Source organism: Bidens hawaiensis, unplaced genomic scaffold (genome assembly GCF_021521415.1).
Source record: "Bidens hawaiensis isolate Kalapana, Puna unplaced genomic scaffold, B.hawaiensis_p1.1 tig00001576_1, whole genome shotgun sequence".
Taxonomy (NCBI): Eukaryota; Viridiplantae; Streptophyta; class Magnoliopsida; order Asterales; family Asteraceae; genus Bidens; species Bidens hawaiensis.
The window spans coordinates 1477203-1503595 of record NW_027491089.1 but is presented as its reverse complement, the minus strand read 5'-3'; the positions used below and the strand labels follow the sequence as shown (position 1 = coordinate 1503595).

The following is a 26393-nucleotide window of genomic DNA, read 5'->3' as shown; positions in this document are numbered from 1 at the left end:
AATGTATTGTATGATTATGTGATTAACTAGAACTCACTCAGCATAGCTGACTTTTAGTATGCACGCAGGTGAGTAGGATGAGACAGCTGGCTTGAGCGGGGACACATGGTAGAAGAATAAGAGCCTGGCATCTGAAGACTTACGATGTTTTAATTTTAATGTTTTAATGTGAAAGACAAAGGACGTTTTGAGACAAGTTATGAAATATTGTAATGTTTTATGAAAGTTTTATATTCCGCGTAAATATTTTAATTAACTCTGATATTTAGAACTGTGTTTATGAGTAAATCCAACACGAAAGTAGGGTTACCGGTAACGGGGCCTTACACGTATGATGATCCTCCCTGGAGATTTGTTTCTCCTCCCATAAGGGGAAGTCACATTCAATACAGTCAGCCATTCGAACAAAATTTGGGTGAGATCTGGAGGTTACATCCTTGTCCTCGCATTATTATGCGAGTTCCATCTTATGAGGACGAACTGGATGGGCATGACTCAACATATCGCCCTGAGGGCAGTTATTACAGCGGGGACAGCCGACTCCCGTCATACGGAGGGGCTAGTTACCCGCGACCAGTTGTCCGCCATGCGGATTATTACAGTAATGCTGAGTATGATTTTTCCAAACCATACCGTCCAGAGTCTTTTGCAGAAAAGTAAAAATTTATTCTAAGCATCGCACAAGCTCCATTTCCAATGAACACGAAGATTCCAACATCTGTTGGAACATACAATGGAATGACAGATCCTAGCGATCACTTGTTGAGATTTGTGGCAGTAGGAGGAGTCAGTGGTTGGAATCTTCCGTACTGGTGTCACATGTTTGCATTAACGTTTACGGGAGCTGCTCGTGAATGGTTTGAAAAGCTACCCGCTAGACAAATTAAAAGCTGGAATGATTTTGTGGCAAAAGTTTCCCAACATTTCAGTCAGCAGAAGAAGCATACTCGAGACCCTTCAGAAATATTGGATGTTACAAGGAGAAATAATGAGTCTATCGAAGACTTCATTACTCGTTTTAATAACGAGAGCCTTAACATTGGAGGGGTCAGCGAAGATATGCTGAGGGGAGCATTCCACAAGAACGTTCATAGTGATGCTTTGATCCGCACTCTCACGGGAAGAGATGGAATGCCCGAATCTTGGGATGAAATCATGCAGGCAGCAAAGTTGTTTGCAAGAACTAAAAAGACTTTGGGCTCCAGTGGTCCGCCGAGGATTGAGTTTCAAACTCCGAGACTAAACAGACACGCCAAGGGACCAATATGGTCAAGACTTCAGCCAAGTGCTGAAATGTCTAAACCATTCGATGCAAGAACCTTGATCGGCAATAAGGGCAAACATATTTTTCAGCTCGATCTTCCAACAGTTGGACACCATTATCAAAGACTCCCTCAGAAATCCTCACCACCGAGAATTTGACTTTCAGAAAACCTCAACCATTACCAAGGAAGTCTTTCCTCGACAAGAAAAAGCACTGCTCATATCATAATGATATTGGACACAACACGAACGAATGTGTAGCCCTCATAAATGAAATTGAAGCAGCCGTTAAGAATGGTAAACTAGAACATTTGGTCAAAGACACACGACCAGGGACTGGTAAACCTCCCGCAAGAGACAGACAGGGCCCACCTAAAAGACAAGTCAAAGATTTGAACGTCCACATGATTCAGGGTGAACATATGGTTAAAGGAAAGAGAAGGGAATATTTGGATGAGGAATGGAAAAACGAGCCCGTGATTTTTCCTCGAATCAGAGGAGGACCACGTAACAAAAACCTGTTGATAATCACTGCTCTTTTTGGCCACTACCGATCGTAATATGTGTTTTTTGACACCTGTAGTGCATCGGACATCATGTACGAACAATGTTTCGAACAGTTAGACGACGAAGACAAAGAAAGGTTGAAGCCAATTCATGCCCCCATTTCCGGTTTTGGAGGAGAGATAATGCACCCGCGTGGGGTGATATCGTTTCCGGTAGCACTTAGCGACGGAATTCATTCAAGATCAGAGGAAGTTGAATTTTTGGTTTTACCAGCAACTTCCAAACTTGACATTATTCTAGGTTGAGAGCCGATTGGTGACTTCAACGCCCACCCGTCCACAACCCACGGTGCAGTAGGAGTCCCAACTCGCACCGGTGTGGCAATAATTCATGTCAACCAACATTGCTTTACAACGGAGAGTTCAAGGCCCGGAAAGGTCCCAAAGAAAACTTTAAGAACCGAGACGGAAAAATGGGTTTTGAACAAAAAATTCCATGATCAAATAGTAACAATTGGACCCGCTATTTCAGAAATAGTGAGGACCTTTTTGAAGCAGCTATTAACTAAAAACGTTGACATCTTCGCCTGGCAGCCCGCGGACATGACTGGTGTCCCGCGGAGCATTGCTGAACATAAGTTAAGGGTAAACCCGGTGTTCACACCAATTGTCCAGAAAAAGCGGAAGATGGGCCCAGAACAAACGAAAGCTATGAATGAGCAAGTGCAAGATCTTCTTCATGCCGGGATCATCCGAGAGAGTAAATATCAGACATGGGTAGCTAATCCAGTCATTGTTCCAAAGAGCAACGGAACATGGCGGATGTGTATTGATTTCAAAGATTTAAACAAAGCTTGCCCAAAAGACTGTTACCCACTACCTGATATTGACCTCAAGGTAGACGCTGTAGCCCCGTTCAAGTTCAAGTGTTTCCTTGATGCTTACAAAGGCTATCACCAAATCCGCATGGCGGCAAGTTATGAGGATAAAACAGCATTCCGAACTGATCAAGGCACTTTTTTTATAAGATGATGCCTTTCGGGTTAAAGAACGCGGGTGCCACATATCAGCGGTTAATGGACCAACCTTTCAAATATCAGATAAGTCGAAACCTGGAGGTTTATATGGATGATTTAGTGATCAAAAGCATCGAAGAAGATCAAATGTTAAGAGATATTGAGGAGACCTTCGAAACATTGAGTAGCATCAACATGAAGCTGAACCCGGCTAAATGCTCATTTGGGATGGAGGAAGGAAAGTTCCTTGGAGTCATAGTTACGGATGCAGGCTTCAAAGCTAACCCTGAAAAATTTCAAGCTATAGCCCGCATGCCTTCTCCTTCTTCCCTCAAAGAAGTTCAGACACTTAATGGAAGACTCGTGGCGCTAAACCGATTCCTTGCAAATCCTGCGGCCAAGTCTTATCCATTCGTGTCAACACTTAGAAATTGCCTCAAGAAGGCACATTTTAAGTGGACCGCAGAAGCTGAACAAGCATTCTCAGAGGTCAAGAAGTGTTTAATGGAGTTGCCTACTCTAACAGCACCATACGCGGGTGAACCCTTGACACTATATTTGTCTCCTTTTGACATTGCCGTCGGGGCTGTACTACTGACAGATAGAAAGAACGTTCAAACTCCAATATACTATGTCAGTAGGACCTTGGCGGATCCAGAGACCAGATACTCAATGCTAGAAAAATTCGTCTTAGCACAGGTCTATGCAGTCCGATGACTCCGCAGATATTTCCAAGGACACCCCATAAATGTCTTAACAGGATACAAACTCAAGAATGTGTTAAGTAAACCAGAGTTGTCCGGACAGTCGGCAAAATGGGCCATTGAACTAGGTGAACACGCGATCGAGTATAAACCTAGACCAGCAATTAAAGGGCAGGTATTGGCGGAATTTGTCATAGAAGTCCCGCAACACAAGGAACAGGAATGTCTGATCGAGCAACAACCTCAAGCACCTCCGGAACAAGGCAAAATTTGGTCATTGTTCACGAATGGAGCTTCAAGCAGTGAGGGATCCGGTGCGGACCTCCGGTTAGTCAATCCCGAGGGCCACGAATTCACATATGCCATAAAGTTAGACTTCAAAAGCACTAACAATGAGGCTGAATATGAAGCCTTTTTGGCGGGCCTGCGGATAGCTAAAAAGCTTGGGGTAAAACATCTGGAAGCACAGGTTAATTCAATGCTAATTGCGGGACAGATCAATGGAACCTATGAAGCTAAAAATGATGTCATGGCTTCTTATCTGTCACAAGTGAAAGTCTTGATTCGCCAATTATCTTCTTTCAATGTTGTTCACATAAAAAGAAGGGAGAATAAATCGGCGGACGCTCTTAGCAAATTGGCTTCAACGAAGTTTGAGCACTTTGCCAAAGATATTCGTGTGGATGTTCTAAACCATCCATCCGTTCCACAAAACCAAGTCTTGGTAATTCAAACGGGCTTCGAATCATGGATGACACCAATTAAGGCTTACTTATCCTCCGGAATCCTTCCAGCAGAAAAGGCTGAGGCTCGGAAGATTAAGCACAAAGCTTTGAATTACCAGTTGAGTGATGGCATTTTGTACCGGAGGTCATTCCTCGGCCCACTGCTACGTTGTGTAGATGCGGAAGACGCAAATTACCTAATCCAAGAAATTCATGAAGGCATTTGTGGATTACACACGGGTCCGAGAATGACAGTTGCAAAGATCATGAACGCGGGGTACTACTGGCCTGGCATGAACTTAGACGTTGTGCAAGAAATCAGAAAGTGTGATTCTTGCCAACGTCATGCCCCCAATACTTTGCGTCCTAAGAACGAACTGATCCCGGTAACATCTGCTTGGTCGTTCCAGAAGTGGGCTATTGACATCATGGGACCATTCCCAGAAGCCCCTGGACGAGTCAAATTTTTTATAGTGGCCATTGATTACTTCACCAAATGGGTCGAAGCCAAACCAGTTGCATCAATAACGGCATCAAGTGTCAAAAAGTTCATCTGGGAATTCATCATTTGCCGGTTTGGTCTTCCGCAGGAACTAGTAAGTGACAATGGGACCCAATTTGCTGATAGCGGATTACAGGAATGGCTGAAAGAACTTCAAGTTATTCAAAATTTTACGTCTGTAGCTCACCCGCAAGCAAACGGTCAGGTCGAAAGAACTAACCGAACTATCAAAGAAGGGATTAAGGCAAGGTTAGGAACTAAATGGACGGGCTGGGTGGACGAATTGCCCCATGTACTTTGGGCCTTTCGCATCCAAAGTAATTCCATCAACTCTGAGACGCCGTTTAGTTTAACCTATGGCACCGAGGCCATGATCCCAGCCGAAATCGGGATTCCATCCGCAAGGGTTCAATTAATTGATGACAATGATTACTAACTCCGGATGAATCTTGATTTACTAGAGGAAAGAAGAGAACTTGCATCAATCCGCGAGCACAATTATAAGCGACAGCTTCAGAAATATTACAACTCGCGGGTCAAGAAATGTGAGTTCGATGCGGGAGACTTTGTCTTCCGTAACAATGAGGCTTCTGGCCAGGAACCCCCGAGCAAGTTGGCCCCAACTTGGGAAGGCCCTTATACGATAAAACAAATTCTAGCTAAGGGTGCTTACAAGTTAGAGAAGTTAGACGGAACCGAGGTTCCTCGGACTTGGAATGTGGCGCAATCAAAAAAATGCTACATACAAAATTTCAGTTTTTTTTTCATTTCGGCATGCGCCCAAATAGATTAGCCAAAGCCATGTAATTTCGGTTTTTGTAATAACGGCTTATGCCCGATCTATGAAAATTTTACGTTTGTAATCTTTTATTGACAAAATCGAAGGTCCGGCAAAACACTTATATTATAACGTATAAGACAAAGTGTACCGGATGAAACAAAACTTCTTATTTACTATCAAAAGAGATTACAAAAAGAAGTACATGTACAGTTACACAAAGAATAGATCTATATCTAAGAAGCTGCGCCTTCACCCTCTTTGTCACTAGCTTCAGTATCATCTTGATCCTCTTCATCTAAATCAAGAAGAACTTTTAGCTGGTCAATGGCGTCTTCCTTGTCGGCAAATTCATATATCTGCTCTGAAATCGAAAACTTTAGAGTATCATAAGTCTTCGTCTTCTTAGTAAGAATCGCAGCAGTATCCTTGCCGTGAAGAATGAATTCTTCTGGAACTCTGCCTTAGGAGGCAAAGTTACAGCCCTCTTGTAACCCTATTTGGCGTCCAGCCTGCTTGGAGGAATTCAAGAGCACTGCAACATCAGTCCAAGAGCATCACTTTTATGAACTTGCGTGATAACCTGTTAAGAAAAATTTAAACATAAGCAATTGTGACTGTCATAATCACTTTCGGCTGAATTAAAGGCATATATACCTCAGGAATGCCTTCCGCCAAAAGCCACTTCCTATCCTCCTCCGCCCGCAACAACTTCATTTTATGGCTGGCATATTCTAGTGATTGTTCCCGGCTTTTGGCGTTGAGGTCGGACAGACGTTTATCTTTGGCTGCCGATTCAACCTGAAGAGTTTTTATCAGCTCAGCTTGCTCCTCCAATTGCTTCTGGAGAGCAACCTTGGTCTCCTCAGCAGCAAGGCGATTGGCTCTCTCGGCTTCGTAGGCTTTGAAATTCTCTTGAGCCTCAGTTAGAGCATTGAGAGCTTCTTTCTTAGACTCAAGAAATTTAAGCTCTAATTCGTCCCATTCTTCGTTCATTACCAACCAATCTCGGGTGATCTCTTGATTGGTAGAAATAGTGTTCGCCAGGTGATAGGAATTTGAGTTCAGCAAATCCTGGCGAACACGTCGACGTTGTCGCTCCTTCTCTGCGGGGTAAGACTTTACCCCAGGTATTCAAAACAAACATCCACGTCATTTAACGTCGAATTTCGACGTAATGACCAGTGTGGATTATGAGGGGCAGTGTCCTATTCCGCGGGAGGCGGGGAGGTCTGACCCCCCATAACGGAATGTACTAACGCCCCCTTGGTCTCTAAATTGATGAACATTAAAGTTCGGAGACATACGGTGGGCGTCAGACTCACCAATTTCCCTCTCCTTCAAAGGGGAAGTATCCGTCAAATTGATCGGATTTAAAAGAGTGTTTGGTGGTGAGGATAGTGGAGTTGGAAGTTTTGGAGCACTTGAGCTCTTTAAACCTGAAACTTCTTCCAAAAAATCTTTCAAACCCACTGACAAAATGATAATCACGCATCAGATAAATTACTGTTTAAAAATATGACAAATATAAGAGATATTGAAATTACCTAAAGAGGTGTCCTCAGCATCACGTTGATGAAGGCATGATTCCAAGATGGCGACTTTAGTCTTCTTCTTCTTCTTGGATGGAGCAGCTTTGGTAGGATGAGCTTTACGCTTACCAGCTGCTTTCGATGCACCCGCATCAGTGGCTTGAGGCTCCTCCTCAATATTAGTGTCATTAACTGCCTAGTGATCACCGTCATCACCCACCGATTGTTTGGCAGCAACTTTAGAGTCTAGCTTGCGGGTTAAACCTACAGTTGAACGCGATGGGTTAATAGAATCAACTGTAAACCCTTCCTCACAGAGTGATGACTCCTCACTGGAGGAAAGAAGCACTATCACTCCGCTGTAAGTAGCAGCAGTAATGGGTCGAGGTTGTGGAATGCCCTCACCTTTCAAGATGGACTCCTCACCTTGAGCGTACATCGCCTCGGAAACCATGGGTTCTGGGCTAAGAGTAGTGGGATACAGAAAATTGTTCTCGGTACGCTCCAAGAAAGACACGTCCCTCGGATCAATGGGGCGGCGTATCATCATCCCTCCCTTGTGATCCAAAAGAGTATTGAACACGGAACCCTCGTCTGGGAAAGAAAATAATAAAGTTAAAAATGAGGAAGGGTATTGTGAATATAGTTAGCAACATACTTACGTTTGTCCGAGTTCTCGTAATACTGTTCCAGTTGAGGGAACGGCCATAAGCGGCTCATCTTCGCATGTACCATCGCCCCTTCGTGAATAGGGCGCATGGGTGTTGGCGTTTGGGTCAAAGTGTTGAACCATTTATGACCCTCGTATTCAATGGCAGGGATCTCGGGGGCGGCGTCTTCCGGTTTCCATCGGGCCTTTGTGAACGGGATGACATCTTCCCGGATCCAAAAGAACTTGGATTTCTACCCATGAATACTCCGGATCCATTCAAAGCCGATTGGACCCTTTCCGGTAGTAGCAAAACCATAACATCCGTCACGATATGTCATCTTGTAAAAAATGGCAAACATGTTGACAGATGGATCATAGTTATGAGATTGGCAACAGAATTCGAAGTGTCGAATTCTTAACATCCCAAATGGGTGAACTTGGGATAAATGGAGCCCATAGGCTTTCAGAACGGATCGAACGAACTTCGTCACGGGTAGCCGGAAGTTACCCACGGTAAAATGGTCCAGGTATACGACCATCTTCTTCGCCGGTGGCGCCGTGGCAATTGCACCTTCTGCCGGACGTTCGGCTTCCCATTCCGGTGCCAGTCCATACACGTTTCTCACATCATCAAAGTCCTTTTCTTTAATATTGCACCCAACCTTGTGGATGGCAGGAGGATTCTTCTTATCACCTACCATCGTAGTATATATCGATTAAAAAATAAAAGACGAAGTCTTAAAGATCTCAGATTTGCTGAATAATTGAGAGAGATGTCTTGAAAGCGATAAGAACGAATGAAAGGCCATGGACCTATTTATACTCATCGCAATAAATGCGTCTGATGGAGTAACAGAAGAAAGAGAAAGTACGAGCCGTTGGATGACTGACACGTCAGGCGAGAAATTCGAAAAAGCGTGTACAGGCTGTCAAGAGGCGTCCCATTAGCCGCCGCTTAAAATTTCTTTCCCCGCCACGTCATCAGTATAATCCAACTTGCAAAATTCAAAAATCAAAAATATCTTGCAAAAGATATTATCTCGTAAACAAGAACATAGTTATCAAGGCATAAGAGTTCTTTTCATTAATAGTCAAAAAGGTGATTACAAAAAGATAAAGAACAATTACAAGCCATACAAACTAAGTCAGGGGTTAGGGGCTGATGTGTCTTCCGGGGCATTTGGAGAAGTATCCTCAGATTAGTCGTCCTCAGACTCATCATCTAAGTATACCCGCAGCGGCTTCATGCCATCTCCAGCGGACGCAAATTCTGGAAGCATGTTCTGCAGCGGAAAGACTAGAGTATCATACTCCTTAACTCACATATCATACTCCTGTTTTGCATCGAGGCCGTGAAGTGGATGACTTTCAATAGATTGACCGGATTGAGCAAATGTCATCCCTTCATTGAAGCCTTTCATCCGACCAACTCTCTCGGAAGCAGTCATCAAGTTCACAAAACAATCAGTTAGTTCAGTGCTTCCTTTGATATGCCGGACGACCTGAAAATAGATCATGTTAGAGTCACGAACGCGTAGTATAAGAAATACACAACCAGGTAAGAAAAACTTACAGAGTCAAGTCCTCGTTCAATAAACCATTGCTGATCCTGCTCAGCACACTCAGCTCTGTTCCGAAGCCCCTGTAATTCGGTGGAGGCGCGGGTTTCTGCTTCCGAGCAGGACTGCAGTAAAGAATCATATGCGGACTGAATTTCAGCAGCGGCTTTGTCCTTGAGTTCATATTGTTCTTTCTGCAGTTGTAGCTCAACCTCGAGCTCTTGGACCCGCCTGTTTTGGCGGGTCACCTCTTCTTGTTCCCTCGCCAGCTCAACCTTCTTCTTTTGAGTCTCAGCTCGCGCAGCCTCAAGAACTGCATTTTGCCTCTCACAGGCTTCCTTCCAGTTGTGAGCAGCAGTAGAACTTCGAGCTTTTTCTTGTTGGAGAGCAGCCTTGGCATCGGTTTGTTTCCATTTAGCAGCACTCGCCGCCTTACGATGCTCTTCGGCTTCTTTATTAGCAGCCTCAACGGCTCGAGTAGCCTCACCTAGTTTCCCTCCCAAGTGCGCCACTCACACAATATTTCCTGGCTACAAGCCAAACTGTTAGCCAAAGAAATTGATAAGTCTGTATGGAGGTCGTGGCGAGAACGATCACACAAATACGCCATCTCCGCCGGAGGCACACAATGCTTGATGAAATTAACACAAGTCCCGGGTTCAGAAAACCGGGACCCATTGACAATGTCCCAAGGAGGGACGAATAGGTCATAACCTCCTCCCAGAACCGCATCCCAAAAGTACCGGGAACTTGAAGTCTCGAGGCGAGTAGGGATCGAGAAGGAAGGGTGTGGACCATCTTGTATTGAACCTCCTCCAACCTCGTGGACAGATGGGCCAAATTGGAAACCACCTCCCGCACCCGTCGTCAATGGCTAGGAGGGAGAGAACATCTGAGGAGCAGATCGGGAGGGAGACTCATGAATCCTGAACCCAGCCTCATCCACCGCTGGGTTATTTCCTTCATAACTAGTGGCTCCTCCAGCCTGGAAAAGGTAGTCCAACGATTCGTTATTTCCGTTTTGAACACTGGACCCCTCCACATGTGTTTCAAGAGGAGGGGTAGCAGACTTGCCTTCCGCCTCCTTCTGCGGAGGAGGAGATGGTTGTTTTTCAGCCATAGGAGTAGGTGTCGGTAACTTCTCAGAATTGTCGTCCCTAGCTGTAGACGGATCTACGAAAGAAGATCACATTCAAATAACGTCTTAAAATAATAAGAGTTAGAAAATAAAACGCATACCAGTCACCGTCGTCAATCGGTTCGCAAGAACAGACTGGGGTTTCCTAGGACGACGCGTCCGTCGTTTCTTAGTCACCGGCTCATCTGCAGTAGTCGCAGCACTCGAGCCTGCTTCGTTAGCTTGGACAGACCCAAAAGTCCTTTTTTGAGCTAATTCTGCCAACAAGTGCGACACAGATGAAACCTCAGAAGCATCGTCAAAGTTTTCTTCCTTTGAGGACGATGAATCATCACTCGACGACAGAATGACGAATACTCCCTCAGAGGTAAGCGTAGTAAGAGGAAATGGATTTAGAGTGTACGCACATGTTTGAAAGGTAGCATCCGAAACAACGGATTCGGCACGCACCTTCACCGGGAAAAAGGAAATATTTTGCTGTCTTCTCAAGGACAGGCATATCCTTTGCGTTTCGGATACTTTTCATAACATGCCCTCTGTCATCAAACAGTGCGTTCAACATCGGTCCGGGACCTGAGAGAAAAAACACCAAAATCAGTCATATAATTCCCTTGTAATAAGAGGGGAAAGACAACTTACGTTCGTCTAGCCCGATAAAAACAGGCTCCATGTAAATAGACGGCTCATGCCTGCCCATACAAGGGCTTCCTCGGGTAATGACCACATAGGAGTTGGATTGGTAGTCAGGACACGGAACCACTCTTGTCCTTCATGGGCGGCAGGGGTGACATCAAGAAGCGCCTCATTAACTGGACGGCGTATCATTCGGCCCGGTACCACATCCTCGGAAATCCAGAAGAACTTGTTCTTCCAATTCGGAGAACCGTCCTCGACCTCCTGGCCGATTCGCCTACCCGGTATAGCTTGGCAGGTGAACCACCCGTTCCGGTTGATCATCCGGTAAAAGACAACAAATCGGTCAAGACGTGGTACCATATCGTGAGCTATACACACGAATTCAAAATGACGAATTCGCATGACAGCACGAGAATGCAACTGGGACAAATTGACCCCAAAAGCACCCAATATCCTCATAAAAAACTTTGTCACAGGAAACGAAAATTTCCATGGACAAAGAAATCAGAATAAACAACCATTTTCCCAGGAGGTGGGAAACTGGCTATAGAACTAGCAGAAGGGAACTCCGGCCCCCATTCTGGTGGAATACCATACGTCTCAAGGAGTTTCTGATATTCAGGCTGGTCCCATTGGACCTCTATCTCGTCAATTTCAGACTGTGTACTCGTCATTATAATATGGTTCAATAAAATATCAAATGGTTGGGTGACTAATCGACGTTTTCAAATAAAGAATGTAAGGCAACATTCAGGATTCAAAAGGTAATAAAACTTCAACGAGAAGTTAAACTCCACTATTTATACCCGTCGCAATTAATGCGATGGGATATGAACACTAGAGAGAAGAAAAATCACCCAATAGATGAACGCCACATCACGCGGGAAATTCGAAAAAGAGAAAAAGGTGAACAGTCGGGTACAGTGACAGCCGGCATAGACGTCATATCCTCTGACACACGCGCTTGCGAGTGGTCAACTTGTCCTTTTTCATGATTATCCACAGCAACAAAAGATATTTCTCACCAACTTGCAGAATAAAAAATCCCCAAATACACATTAAGTCCAGAATTTCACCCGCATAAAATACTTCACACGGAAGAAACACTGGACTGGGAGAACTTATAGAGGTAGGGTACCAAAAAGACCCAAATACCCTTAAGTGTTACCCGCGGGTCAACCAAAAGTCCCCCATAAGGCACCCGCGGAACATATGGAACGCCCGCATAATTGTTGGCGGGAGAAACACCCCCACAAGGCATGCGGAAGCATCCTGGCACCCTCAAAAGTCATCCGCAAGACGGAGAAAGCATCCGCATAAATAACTGCAAGGTAATGTCCCGGGACAGCTTTCATTAACTAGTGACATTCTAGAAGATCTACCAAGATGCTTTCTTGAGCAATACGTGATCTCTCAACCAACCAGAAAAGGACACCTGGCAAGGCCGTTATAACCGTGCACATGGCAAGGGATAATCCACTACCCTATTATAGGAAGACGCGTGTCCAGGTTGTTATACATGCACATGCAACGTATAAAATGAACCTATTACATGAGGACACGTGTCTAGGTGGTTACGAAAGTATCTTCCAAATGGACAGCTGGCTCAATCATCTTCCCACACCCTTCGGCTATAAATACCCTCTCAATCGTTATGAGGTATTCTTTCACTCCCACTGTACTCTCTCAATTTACTTAAGTACATTATCTTAATCGGGATTGTACTTATTCTCACACCGGAGGGTGGTTACGGGAAGACCCCCCCCTCTTGTCCTTCCCGTAACGAGCTCACGGTGTCTGTTTTGCAGGTTCACGTCACTGGACTTTGGGAATTGTGTTCATATCGTATTGGCAGCTAACCGTATCCTACCCTGTGGACTCATTGGATCTAAGACCCGTCAAGGGGAGTAGATCTGTGTTTCTTCACTCTTGTTTTATTTGTTCGGTCGTTAGCGCCTTGATAGTTGTTTAATAAAACTTCTTGTTCCAAATAACATAAAGAAAAAAATATATATGTTTACCATGTCATTTTTATATATTAAATTAAGAGAAAACTTTATAAATGAGTAACATACTTGTACCCTCTCTATATTTTCTATGTTCATGTAACTTGCGTATTTACAATAAAATGTTTATTGATAACAATACAACAACAATATTATAAACCGACTCTTAAACGTCACAAGAATGCCTTAACACTGAAAGAGAGGGAATGAAGCTCACTTTTTGTACTTGTGAAAAATAATACTCACAATTAACTTGAAAATAGGAATATTATATTAAAATAATCTCAATTATTGACTAGTGATAAATAATAATCTCAACTAACCTTGACTAACAAAATTCTAATGTCGTTAGCCGTCGGTCGTAAAAAAAAAAGAACGTTTTTGCCAAAAAACTCAATCTTGTCGTCAAACCTCTTTGTAACCTTAGTTTGGACCTCCAGGACCCTTTCTTCTGGCAAAAGCCCCGGTTATTGAGGTCGTTGGACCCTAGAATCACCGTCGGAGTTAGTTGGTAGTGGTTGGTGAGTCAGTTGGTGGTGGTGGTCAATGGTGGTGTTGGCTGGAGGTGAGTAAGTTGGTGGCGTTGTTCAGGTGGTGGTTATCGGTAGGTGGTGGTGGTGGTCGGCGGTGGTGTTCAGGTGGTGTTGATTGTGTTTAGAGTTTTCCAGCATAAAAAGTTGATTTTTCCAAGAAAAAAAATGTTTTTGTGGCGGAATTATGTTAATCAAAATCCGTTGGTGGAAAATATGTTAAAATGTGGGGCCGTTAACAAACATTTCGTTAGTTTTGACTGTTATTTGCTAGTAGTCAATAGATGAGATTATGTATTTCCAGCTTTTATAGAAAATATAACAGATTATTTAAAGAGGAATCTGACAAATACAATTTGTACTTAAAAACTGAATGTTTATACAAATTTTGTTATGATTACAATAACTATTGGTGTAAAATATTTAATTATTATGAAATAGTCACAATCATGAAGATAAGCTCAATCAGATCGTTGAAGCAAACTCCTCTCGTGAGTTTATTTTCTCAAAAAATTTAGTGTATTTTTATCTGTTAACTTAATTAGTTTTCATAATTACTTATAATATGTGTGTTGATTTGGTTATTTAAAATTATACATGTCAATTTGTTGTTAATAAGAAAATCATATGTTTGCGGTATATGTGACAATGCCATACGTGAATTTATATGCCAATATTAATTAAACGAAGTATAATTAATCCTATTTTATAATTTACATACTAAGATTTATCAAAATGGTTTGTGTGAGCTTTTAAACAATATAACTCAAGCTAAAATTTAAACAAGTAGTTTAAACCATGATTTAACCCATTTGACCCGTTCCTCTTGTAGTTGGTAGTTTGTCTCCTGTTTATACTCCTCTTATAGTTGACCATTTGACCTGCAAACCCCTAAGGTTTTCCTACAATTATATTTTTTTTCTTAAGTCAACTAAACTGATTGTTTTCAACTGTTACACAATATGTTTAAAATTATGAATTTACTATTATTATTATTAGTATTGAACCCATCAATTTAATATCAAGCTTAGTCTTAAATGAATCAACAGTATCAACTAGTGACGTGGATTTTTCCGTAACATTTAAACACTGTTTCTACATTTGCTTTATTTTTCTTCGAATCCTCAACCATTATCACATTCATATCATTTATTTGTTGCATTCATTTTCTCTCTCGGGTATTTCATCAAACTCCTTTAGTGCACTTTCATATTCATTGAGTATTGTTATAATATATTCAATCCAATGCATTTCACCAGGTGTATTGTTTGTATAACTTTGTAACTGGTGATGAGTGTACAGAATCTAAAAAAATGATCATCTTGTTTCCAATACGACATTTCGTATTTCCCAAATTACCCCTTCGTCGATATCCAGTCCTTTTACTAGTTTTATGCCGGTAAGTCAACAGTATACCGGATATCAAGTTTGACCAGGAGAAAGTCAAATTAGTCAAAACTATTTCCTCAGTCATACCATTTTGCAGATTCTTTTGTTGACTACCGTTTGTAGTTAAACTTTGACTATTGTACCAAAGAAGTTATCTTAAATCAAGCTGAGTTATTACTGACTTACTGCTTAGCTAAACGGTATATAGGAGTTGCATACGATGATAAACCACACATTTTGCAGGTGGTATCGAACATCAACTATCAACTAATGCCGCTACTTCTTCCAAAACATCTAAACACTCTTATTTGTATCTACATTTCGTTTGATTCCACGTTCTGATTCTGTAACATCATCATCCATTTCATATACACCTTCAGATTCGTTGAGTATTATTCTCGAATATTGAGTCCATTGCATTTCTACTACTGTATTGTGTCTGTAACTTGGTAAGTTGTAATTTGTTAAATATCAATCGTTTCTGTTGACTGCTTGTAAACTGTTGAACTGCTAAAATCTTTGCTAGAATTAAGGATTGTGGTATACAACGAGTTCTTTGTTGCCACAGGTATAATTACAAAGTAAGTCTCTCTACTTTGCTAACTTGACATATTAGGCTAAACTATTATTTTAGTTGTCACAAAACCTGAGCATCTAACACAGACCAACACATTAATACCATTCAGTTCAGTTCTCTGCCTTAACTTTTGTGTAAATTCATATTCAGATTGGTTCGGATAAAAATTAAAATACGAAACATCCTAGCATATAAGAATTTTAAGTTAACCGAGAATTGGTGCTACAATCAATTGATTCCCTATAGACATTTGTTGTTTGATTTATGTATGCGTTTGTGTGACTTCAGATACGGTTCTTTAGAAAACAAAAAAAGAATTCATAAAATTATGTAGAAATTTTAGCAACAGGCTGAATTGATGAACATGACAATCATGAGACTTCATACCAAGTAGTTTATTTTCTTTCATGGACACCAACCTTTTAATGTTTGCAGAATAGCATGATGGAACCTTAATATCATGTAAACATTTACAAAACTTTGTTTTCTCTGACATTGTATAAAACGCGGGGGGTAGATAAACGCGAGTACCGGTATCAACAGGGGCAAGCTCTTTACGTATTCCCATTTCTTTCATGTCTTTACGAGCATAGATACCATCTTTTGTTTTTCAGGAATGTTTAACAATAACCCGAGCAAGCTATCACATACATTTTTTTCGATATGCATAACATCTAGGCAATGTCTAACCTCTAAATCTCTCCAGTATGGCAAGTCCCAAAAGAGTGAGCTTTTTTCCCAAATGGATCCTTTCTTAGAGCTAGTTCGTTTTCGTTTTCCCAAAACAATATTTAGATTTTTAACTCTTGAAAAAGCATCAAGGGTCTTCTTCCGGTCTCGGTCTTTCCATTAAAGTCCGTCATGTTCTTTCGATAACCGTGACCAGTTGGAAGGAATCTTCGGTGTCCCATGTATACTGTTTTATTACAATTTTTTAACCACACTGAACTTGTCTCATCTTCACAAACAGGGCAAGCTTTCTTACCTTTCGTATTTATGGTGCAGAATATCATGGCATGCAATTCAAAAATATTCCTTCTTATAAGCATCATACACATTTACACCAGAACTCCATAGAGTTTTAGGTCAGCAATCAAAGGGGACAAATAAACATCAATGTTGTTACAAGGTTGTTCCGGACCCTGATTCAACAACGAAATCATTATGTATTTTCGTTTCATGCATAACCACGGTGGAAGATTGTAGATGCAAAGAAAAACCAGCCACGTACTATGCTGACTACGAAATTGTCCGAAGGGATTGATTCCGTCCGAACTAAGCCCAAATCTTATGTTTCTAACTTTATTACCAAAATTTGGGTATTTTCTATTAATATTTTTCCATTGAGGTGAATCTGCCACATGTCTTAATTTTCCGTCAACGTAATAATTTTGCGTCTCATTTGAATGCCGACGTAATAATTTTGCGTCTTTCTCATTTGAAAATAATCGTTTTAGTCTCGCTTTAATGGGAAAATACCACAATAATTTGCCGGTGGTCCATTTTTCTTCACATCATTTTCATATTTACTAGTTTTATTTTCCCTCTTATACCTTGATGCACCACAGTAAACACATTCATGATTGTTCGCATACTCATTTCTATACAACATGCAATCATTCGGACATGCATGTATTCTTTCAACTTCCAATCCCATTGGATTCATCATTTTTTTTGCTTGGTAAAACGAAATTGGCAACTCGTTACTTTTCGGAAGCATAATATGCAAAACATATAATAGATCTGTGAAACTTGTATCACTCCATCTGTTTTTCGCTTTCACATTAAACAACATCAAAACAGCTTCAAGTTTTGAAATCTCAGAATCGTTATATAATGGCTTTTGTGCATCTTCAAATAGATGTTGTAATTTTTCTTTATCATCATCGCCAATATCATTTTCTAAATCCTTAAACATGTCATCTAAATTGTCAACATTTTCATTCTCTACATCCTTAAAAATGTCATCTAAATTGCCAACATTTTCATTCTCTATATCCTTAAACATGTCATCTAAATTGTTCTCATTTAAATTGTCATCATTTAAATTAACAGATGTTGTGACACCGTCAATCCGTTGTTCCCCATGCCTGTACCAACATGTGTAATTAGGCATAAAACCATTCACAATCAAATGATGCTCTATACCATTAATATTTTCAAATCTTTGCAAAGTTTTACAAGTCACACAAGGACACCATATCATTTTAGAGCCTACATTCCTCCGATTGGATTCAGCAGCCTTAAGAAAAGTATAAAAGCCATTCGTATATATTTCAGAAGGACGTTCACTTTTGTACATCCAATATTCTCTACATTCCATCTGAAAATAAAATAAAATCAAATAAGTCATATGCAATTTATGCACGGGTCATTAATAGGTACATAAGGCGGTGGATCCTAACCCACTTTTTAAACATTCTATCTCATTTGCATACATTTTAACTTGTTAACTATTTAAGAAAAAATCGGCAACGTTTCCCCTTAACTCCCCAAGTATGCGGATAAGCCACACACCCGAAGGAGTAGAAGAAACAACTGTCGATTTTTTCTTAAATAGTCAACAAGTTAAAATGTATACACGTCCTAATGAGATTGAATATTCAAAAAGCAGTTCCCAACAGGGACAATTCAAAATTTATCTCTATTAGATCAATTTTGGACGGTATACTCTAAAGGTCAATTTTATATATACACACACATATAACACATATAGATCAACAATGAAGGCCAGTAATGAAGCTAAAATTGTTCGTACCTTTAACGCGGTGATATTGAATAAAGAAAAGAAAAGGCTACAACTATTTGATTATCTACAATGAACAAAATACAATCAGTTAATACATATAAAATCAATAGTTAAATATATGAACAATAAATTATATAATAAAGTTTATATTTTGATACCTGCTATTATGAAAAATGACTTCAGTGAAGAAAGAGTGAATTTACCTAGGTAGAAGTGACTAAGAGTATGGGAGTATGAAGATGAGATCATTAGCCGTTTAGGGATTTCTAGTTTATATTAAAAATATCTAGAGTTTATCAAAAAATACTAAAAAATAGGTAACAAACCATCCTTTTGAGCGGTTTTAAAAGGCATCGTCCAAAATATGTTGAAACAGTTGGAGATATTTTTAAGCTGTCATTTATGGCTTTTATTCTTTTAAACTATAAACCACCCAAAATTAGTTGTTAAAGGTTTTTTAAAAAATTATATAAAATATTTTATTGGAGATTATGGCATCAAATTAAACCAATGAAAAAGAACTCTTTTAGGCGGTTCAAAAAGTCACCGCTCAAAATCCATTTGTAGGTTGAAAATATAAGTATTTTAGGCTGTCATTTCTTTGTTTAGGGCGGTTAGCTTGGGTAGGAAATAAACAATACATGTTTCAAGCGGTTTTAAGATATGGACCGCCCAAAATAGTTTAGCCAACCGCCCAAATAAATCATTTTTGTACCGGTGTTTAAAGTGTGTCTCATTTTTTTTTCTATAATCAACTTAATATGCTTAATATAATTATTTTACTATTTTAGGTTTATAACAGACTAGCATAACTTCTTTTTATTTATTATTATTTTTTTAATTCAGTTAAGGATCCTTATCTTATATTGACCAAATAAGAGGTTTTACTACCTCCACGTAATTGCACAAATTTTCCACTCAAAATATCAGTTTGTGAAGTCTTATTTGATCATCTCTTTACAAGTTAATTCATTTGCATTCTGATTATACAAATTCCCCATATAAACAAATTCGTTTTATCTGACCCTTTAAGCATACATTCAATGGCATCTACTTCAGCTTCATTAGTTCAAAAGAGCTTCAAGTATGATGTCTTTTTAAGCTTTCGGGGTGAAGACACCCGCAAGAACTTTGTTGATCATCTTTATCATGCTCTTCACCAGAAAGGCATTATAACTTACAAAGATGATGAAAAAATCCAGAAAGGGGAAAGAATAAGTGAGCAACTCATCAGATCCATTAAAGACTCGAGATTTCACATCATTGTTTTCTCCAAGAACTATGCATCTTCATCATGGTGCTTGGAGGAGCTTGTACAGATTATGGATTGTCAGAAGACGATGGAGCAGACTGCTTACCCCATATTCTTTGATGTGGAACCCACTGAAGTCCGTCACCAAAGTGGGGCATTTGGAAAAGCCTTTGCAGAACATGAAACGGGTAGTAGGAGCTTTGTTCTACCTCTCGACTATCTTTGTTCCACTCTAGCATTTTGTTGCAGCGGATCATCTTCTTCATTGAATGGTGTCATAGTGGATCCGGTAACATCTTTATCATTGAACTTGTATATGTATTATTCATTGAACGATTTATGTTTCAGTGCAGAAGACGTTTCTTATCCAAGTGCTTTGTACTTGTGTTAAATCTTGTTAAGACTAAGAAAGCTTTGAACTTTATCAAACAGGAAAATGAAGATGATGTTGGAAGATGGAGAAATGCTCTCAAAGAAGCAGCCGGCTTGGCTGGGATGGAGTTGAAGACTACTTTTAATGGGTAATTCCTTCATCTTATGTTCTTCTTTTCTTTCCTATGTAACATGTTCTTCATAGGGACATTCATGCAACCTGAATGAATCTTCTTTAATTCATAGGCATGAAGCTAAATTTATTCAACAAATTGTTCAAGAAATTTCCCTAAAGCTATATTTCACTAATTCGAGCATTGATGGGAAGTTAGTAGGCATGGAGACCCGGGTAAGGAGTGTAGTTTCATCTTTAGAAATTGGTTCCGATGATGTCCGCATGATAGGGATCAAGGGGATGGGAGGTGGTGGAAAGACAACTTTGGCGAGAGCTGTTTTTGATCATATTTCCATTTGGTTTGAGGGTAAAAGCTTTGTTGAGAATGTGAGGGAAGTTTCAAAAGGCTCGTTGTCTGGTTTGAAGGAATTGCAAAAACAGGTCCTTTCAGCTTTGTTAAATGATCAAATCGTAGCTAGTGTTTCTGATGGGAAAAGTATAATGAAAAAGATTATGCCTAGTACAAAAGTTCTTCTTGTTCTAGACGATGTGGATGATATAGAGCAACTTGAGGTGTTAGCAGGTGAGCTCACTTGGTTTAAGCCAGGAAGTAGAATCATCATTACAACAAGAGATGAGCAAGTATTGGTAGCACACCGAATAAAATTTATTCATGATGTCAATTTGTTATCGGATCATGAAGCAATTTGCCTCTTCAGTAGGTATGCATTTGGGAAAGAGATTCCTACTCAAGGGTATGAAGAGCTATCAAGAAAAGTTGTACATTATGCTGCCGGTCTTCCTTTAACAATCAAAGTTTTGGGTTCACATCTTTGTGATAGAAGTGAGCATGAATGGGCAGATGCCATAGAAAGACTAAAAACAATTCCGTTGGACAAGACTTTGAAAAGATTGGAAATAAGTTATAATGGTCTAGAGAATGATCAGAAAGAAATATTCCTAGATGTTGTATGCTTATTGAAATTTGAAAAAAAAGACCATGCAGTTAGAATACTTGAAAGTTGTGGATTTAATGCTCACATTGGTTTAAGTGTTCTTGTGCAGAAATCATTGATAACTATTTCTAATTTTGACCGCTTGGGTTTCCATGACCATATTCAAGAAATGGGTTGGAATATTGTCCGGCGTTTTCACCCTAATGAGCCTAGCCGACATAGTCGATTATGGATTAAAGAGGAAGTTGAAGACATATTGGTTAAGGAATTGGTAAGTTTTAAGTTTATATGAAATGTGGACAACTAGGAAATTTTATTTTCTTTGACAAATTTTCACACCAGCATTTTTTTTTATTATGTACAGGGCACCAAAGAAACAAAAAGTATGTATTTGAGAAGTTCCAATCTCCATCCTGTTATTATTATGAAAGGTATTAGAAAGATGGAAAAACTTAGACTACTTGATGTGTATTGCAACGCAAAAGAAGTTGATGAAGTTAGCAAATACTTACCAGATGCTTTACAATCTCTATGTTGGAGTTGCTACCCTTTTCGGTCTTTACCTGAAATGTTTCAAGCAAATAACCTTGTTTACCTTGAAATGCATGAGTGCAATATAATTGAACTCTGGGAAGGAGGAGAAAGAAAGGTAGAATAATGCATATAATGTTATATATTGTGATTACACTGATTCTCATCTATTTTTCTTTTCTTATGATAGGTTTTTAATAAGCTTAAATTCCTTAACCTCAGTTATTCTTTGAAGTTAAGAACCTTTGACCTTAGCATGACCCCACATCTTGAGGAGTTAAATCTTGAAGGATGTGGGGACTTTGTAGAACTCCAATCGCCCGTTGAATGCCCGAATCTCAAAGTACTCAACCTCAGTCGTTCTAAGGTGAGTCACCTTAACATTGGGATGGTTCCACATCTTGAGGAGTTAAATCTTGAAGGATGTTGGGACTTTGTAGAACTCCAATCGCCCGTTGAATGCCCGAATCTCAAAGTACTCAACCTCAGTCGTTCTAAGGTGAGTCACCTTAACATTGGGATGGTTCCACATCTTGAGGAGTTAAATCTTGAAGGATGTTGGGACTTTGTAGAACTCCAATCGCCCGTTGAATGCCCGAATCTCAAAGTACTCAACCTCAGTCGTTCTAAGGTGAGTCACCTTAACATTGGGATGGTTCCACATCTTGAGAAATTATATCTTGACTATTGTTCTCATCTTAAAGAAATTCATGCTCCGGTGGGATGTTTTAAAAAGCTTGTTTACTTTAGCTTAAGACAATGCTTAAATGTTGCATATTTAGAGGTTGACAAACAACATGAGTCAGCTTCTCTTATAGATACAGTGGAAATAAAGGTAGGTTGTGAAGATGTTACAAATTATTTTCCAGGGTTTTGTTTTACATGTATATATGATGAACCTAGATCCTCATGGAGTGGAAATTTAGAGAAACTTTTTGGTTTTGGTTCATGCGTTTGCGAAAACCATGAGTATTTTCTAGCAACTATATGTGATTTACAACATTTAAGAGAGCTTACACTTGAAGGTGTAAGCTTTGTTGAGAATGTCCGAGAAGTTTCAAAAGGCTCTTCGACTGGTTTGAAGAAATTGCAAAAACAAGTCCTTATAGATGTGTTAGCTGATCAAAACATTGATGTAACAAGTGTTTCTGATGGGAAAAATAAGATGAAAAGGATGATGCCTGGTAGAAAGGCTCTTGTTGTTCTAGATGATGTGGATGATATAGAGCAACTTGACGCGTTAGCTGGTGAGCTTACTTGGTTTAAGCCGGGGAGTAGAATTGTCATCACAACAAGAGATCAGCAGGTGCTCGTAGCACATGGAGTGAGCATTATTCAGGATGTTAATCTGTTATCAGATGAGGAAGCACTCTGCCTCTTCAGCAGGTATGCATTTAAGAAAGATATTCCAAATCAAGGGTATGAAGAGCTATCAAGTAAAGTTGTACATTATGCTGCTGGTCTTCCCTTAACAATCAAAGTTTTGGGTTCACATCTTTGTGGTAGAAGTGATCATGTATGGAAAGATGCGATAGAAAGACTAAAAACTATCCCTGATGATCAAACTTTGAAAAGATTGGAGATAAGCTATAATGGCCTAGAGTATGATCAGAAAGATATCTTTCTAGATGTTGTATGCATGATGAAATATTCGCACAAAGAAATTGCAATCAAAATACTTGACAGTTGTGGATATTATGCTGAAATTGGTTTAGGTGTTCTTGAGCAGAAATCTTTGATAACTATTTCTAATTTTGGCGAATTAGACTTCCATGATCGTATAGAAGAAATGGGCTGGAATATAGTGCGTCGTTCGCATCCTAACGAGCCTAGAAGACATAGTCGATTATGGATTAAAAAGGAAATTGAAGACATATTGGTTAAGGAATTGGTAAGTTTTAAGTTTATATGAAATGTGGACAACTAGGAAATATTATTTTCTTTGACAAATTTTCACACCAGCATTTTTTTTTATTATGTACAGGGCACCAAAGCAACAAGAAGTATGTATTTGGGATATTCCTTTCTCCATTCAAATATTATTATGAAAGGTATTAGAAACATGGAAGAACTTAGACTACTTACAGTGGATGGCAACGGAAAAGAAGTTGATGAAGTTAGCAAATACTTACCAGATGCTTTACGATATCTTTGTTGGAGTCAATACCCTTTTCGGTCTTTACCTGAAATGTTTCAAGCAAATAACCTTGTTAACCTTAAAATGCAATGGAGCAATATAACTGAACTCTGGGAAGGAGGAGAAAGAAAGGTAGAATAATGGTTGATTGGTTGTTTTGCATAATGCATATAATGTTATATATTGTGATTACACTGATTCTCATCTATTTTTCTTTTCTTATGATAGGTTTTTAATAAGCTTAAATTCCTTGACCTCAGTAATTCTTTGAAGTTAAGAACCTTTGACCTTAGCATGACCCCACATCTTGAGGAGTTATATCTTGAAGGATGTAAAGACTTTGTAGAACTCAAATTGCACGTTGAATGCCCGAATCTCAAAATACTCAACCTCAGTCGTTCTAAGGTGAGTCACCTTAACATTGGGATGGTTCCACATCTTGAGAAATTATATCTTGAAGATTGTTCTCATCTTAAAGAAATTCATGCTCCGGTGGGATGTTTTAAAAAGCTTGTTTACTTTAGCTTAAGTAAATGCTTAAATGTTGCATATTTTAAGGTTGACAAACAACATGAGTCAGCTTCTCTTATAGATACAGTGGAAATAAAGGTAGGTTGTGAAGATGTTACAAATTATTTTCCAGGGTTTTGTTTTACATGTATATATGATGAACCTAGATCCTCATGGAGTGGAAATTTAGAGAAACTTTTTGGTTTTGGTTCATGCGTTTGCGAAAACCATGAGTATTTTCTAGCAACTATATGTGATTTACAACATTTAAGAGAGCTTACACTTGAAGGAAGTATTCCTCAGGACCTGTGGCAGTTAGAAAGTCTAGAGAAACTATCTTTGTGGTCACAACGGTTTCAACTTCTTCCGGATAGTATTTTTATGTTGAAAAATCTGAAATCACTTCAACTTTCTTATTGTTGGGCTCTTGAGCAGTTACCTGAGAATATATGCAGATTAGAGTGTTTAGAGAACTTAATCATAAGTGCTTGTGAATTATTGCTCAGTATTCCAAACAACATATGTAGGTTGAAATGTTTAAAACGTCTAGAGCTCTCCAATTGTAAAAATATTAAGAAATTGCCAGAGGAACTTGGGAGTTTAGAATGTTTGAAAGAGTTATGGATAGAAGATACAGACATTAATCGTCTTCCGCAGAGCATTTATCAATTGAAAGGTCTGCGCATTTATTTAACTACAAATTATACATTTTGTTTTTATTAACAAAAATAATAGTGTTGGTTCTTAGCAACACCCAGATCCAGCGGCAACACAACTAAAGAAGAGGAAACAACATTGCATGTATTGATGCATCACCCGCACTCATAACCATCATACCGGTCTGCCCAACTAAAGACAACGACTGGAATGATGCATGGTGGGTAACCAATTTGGACTGTCATCCATGACTTTCAAGCTTACGAGACCAGCAGATCCTTTTTTGAGATAATTATGGAATTATTAATGTTTAGTATCTACTTCGCCGTTACAATTGTATAATAGACGTTATAATTAGCGCTTATATTTTCTTAAGGGTCAACATTTGAAGCATTTTTCTACCTAATACGGAATGAAGAAAAACCAATTACTTAATCACCTTTTTATAACTACGGAATGTCTTCTCATTACAATTACCACTAAAATCCGGATAACATATTATTTTCGTCAATGTTCTATAACATTTGATGGTTAACAAAATGAATAAAATGATATCAAAAGGCAAATTTATATCACCAACCTTCCATAACGTTACGATCCGAACATATTGTCATAGAATGTTACACTACATCATGTCGGTGTAATGGCTCTAAACACGACAGTAACAACAATCAATTTAATGAAAAATGCAAAAAAGAAAGGGTCGTTATATTACTTATTCACCTTTATAAAATATGGAATATTTATCCAAATACCAAACAAGCCTGTTCCAACCGACCTTCACCACGATATCACCTTTCTTCTCATTGCATTCATCCCTAATATTTAGTTACTCATGTTCGCACCGATAAACCATTACAAACCATATCAAACACTACAAACCAATACAGGGGATAATTTGAATGAACTCGCGACAACGCGCGGGCACTTTTGCTAGTTATACCTAAAATCCCAATTATTTGCATGTTTTACGAATAAGTGGTTACCAGAATTAAGATGCGGTGGTGGCCGGAGAACGTTCTGCAGGCAGCTAGGTCGTTGGAATTGAGCGGCGTCAAGAAAGGGTTGCGGTTGGAATAAGCAGGTGAGCGGCGGCGGCGTACAGTGGTTACGACGGCATCGGAGCAAATCGAGGGAGAGAGACAACAGATTTGGGAGAGAAGTTATGGCGGTGAAATCGTGTGGAGGAAAGAGAGATATCAAACAAATGAATTTGGAAGAGAGATAATGGGATTTTAGTGTTAATTTGGGGGAGACGCGCTGGGGAAATAACCCCGCCTATTTTTTTCACTACGTCGCTGCTATTAATCGTGTCGCCACTAAAGGTGTCACCACTAATGGAGAGATTTCTTGTAGTGAGGTACCAAAACCTACTGGCCCAATCTAGCCCCTATAAAAATTAGTCATGATTTACAGAACTAATAAATATTTAAAAATACAAAAAATTGAAATAGATCAATTGCATAATTTCTTCAAATAAGTGTGTCCCACATTTAGCTTTTCTCACAGCATCTAACGATTACGACCTAGCTCCTCTAAAATGCGTTATGGTAAAATTCAACCCCTTCCATGACATGTACACTATGTTCCAGAGTCTCATT

General features: G+C 39.5%; 2 protein-coding genes across 2 annotated transcripts; both read left to right on the top strand.

Moving 5' to 3' along the window:
- Window positions 1-696: 696 nt before the first annotated feature.
- LOC143588862 (uncharacterized) lies at window positions 697-1823 on the top strand. The gene is made up of 2 exons (XM_077069772.1): window positions 697-1268; window positions 1370-1823. Exons 1-2 carry the CDS (start codon window positions 697-699, stop codon window positions 1821-1823), a joined length of 1026 nt encoding a protein of 341 aa, XP_076925887.1.
- A 17340-nt stretch (window positions 1824-19163) lies between these two features.
- Window positions 19164-24858, top strand: LOC143588838 (disease resistance protein RPP2A-like). The gene is made up of 7 exons (XM_077069749.1): window positions 19164-19803; window positions 19947-20035; window positions 20133-21228; window positions 21322-21606; window positions 21679-23379; window positions 23473-23757; window positions 23854-24858. The coding sequence occupies exons 1-7, from the start codon at window positions 19306-19308 to the stop codon at window positions 24856-24858; spliced, it is 4959 nt and encodes a 1652-aa protein (XP_076925864.1). The 5' UTR covers window positions 19164-19305.
- The last annotated feature ends 1535 nt before the right edge of the window (window positions 24859-26393 follow it).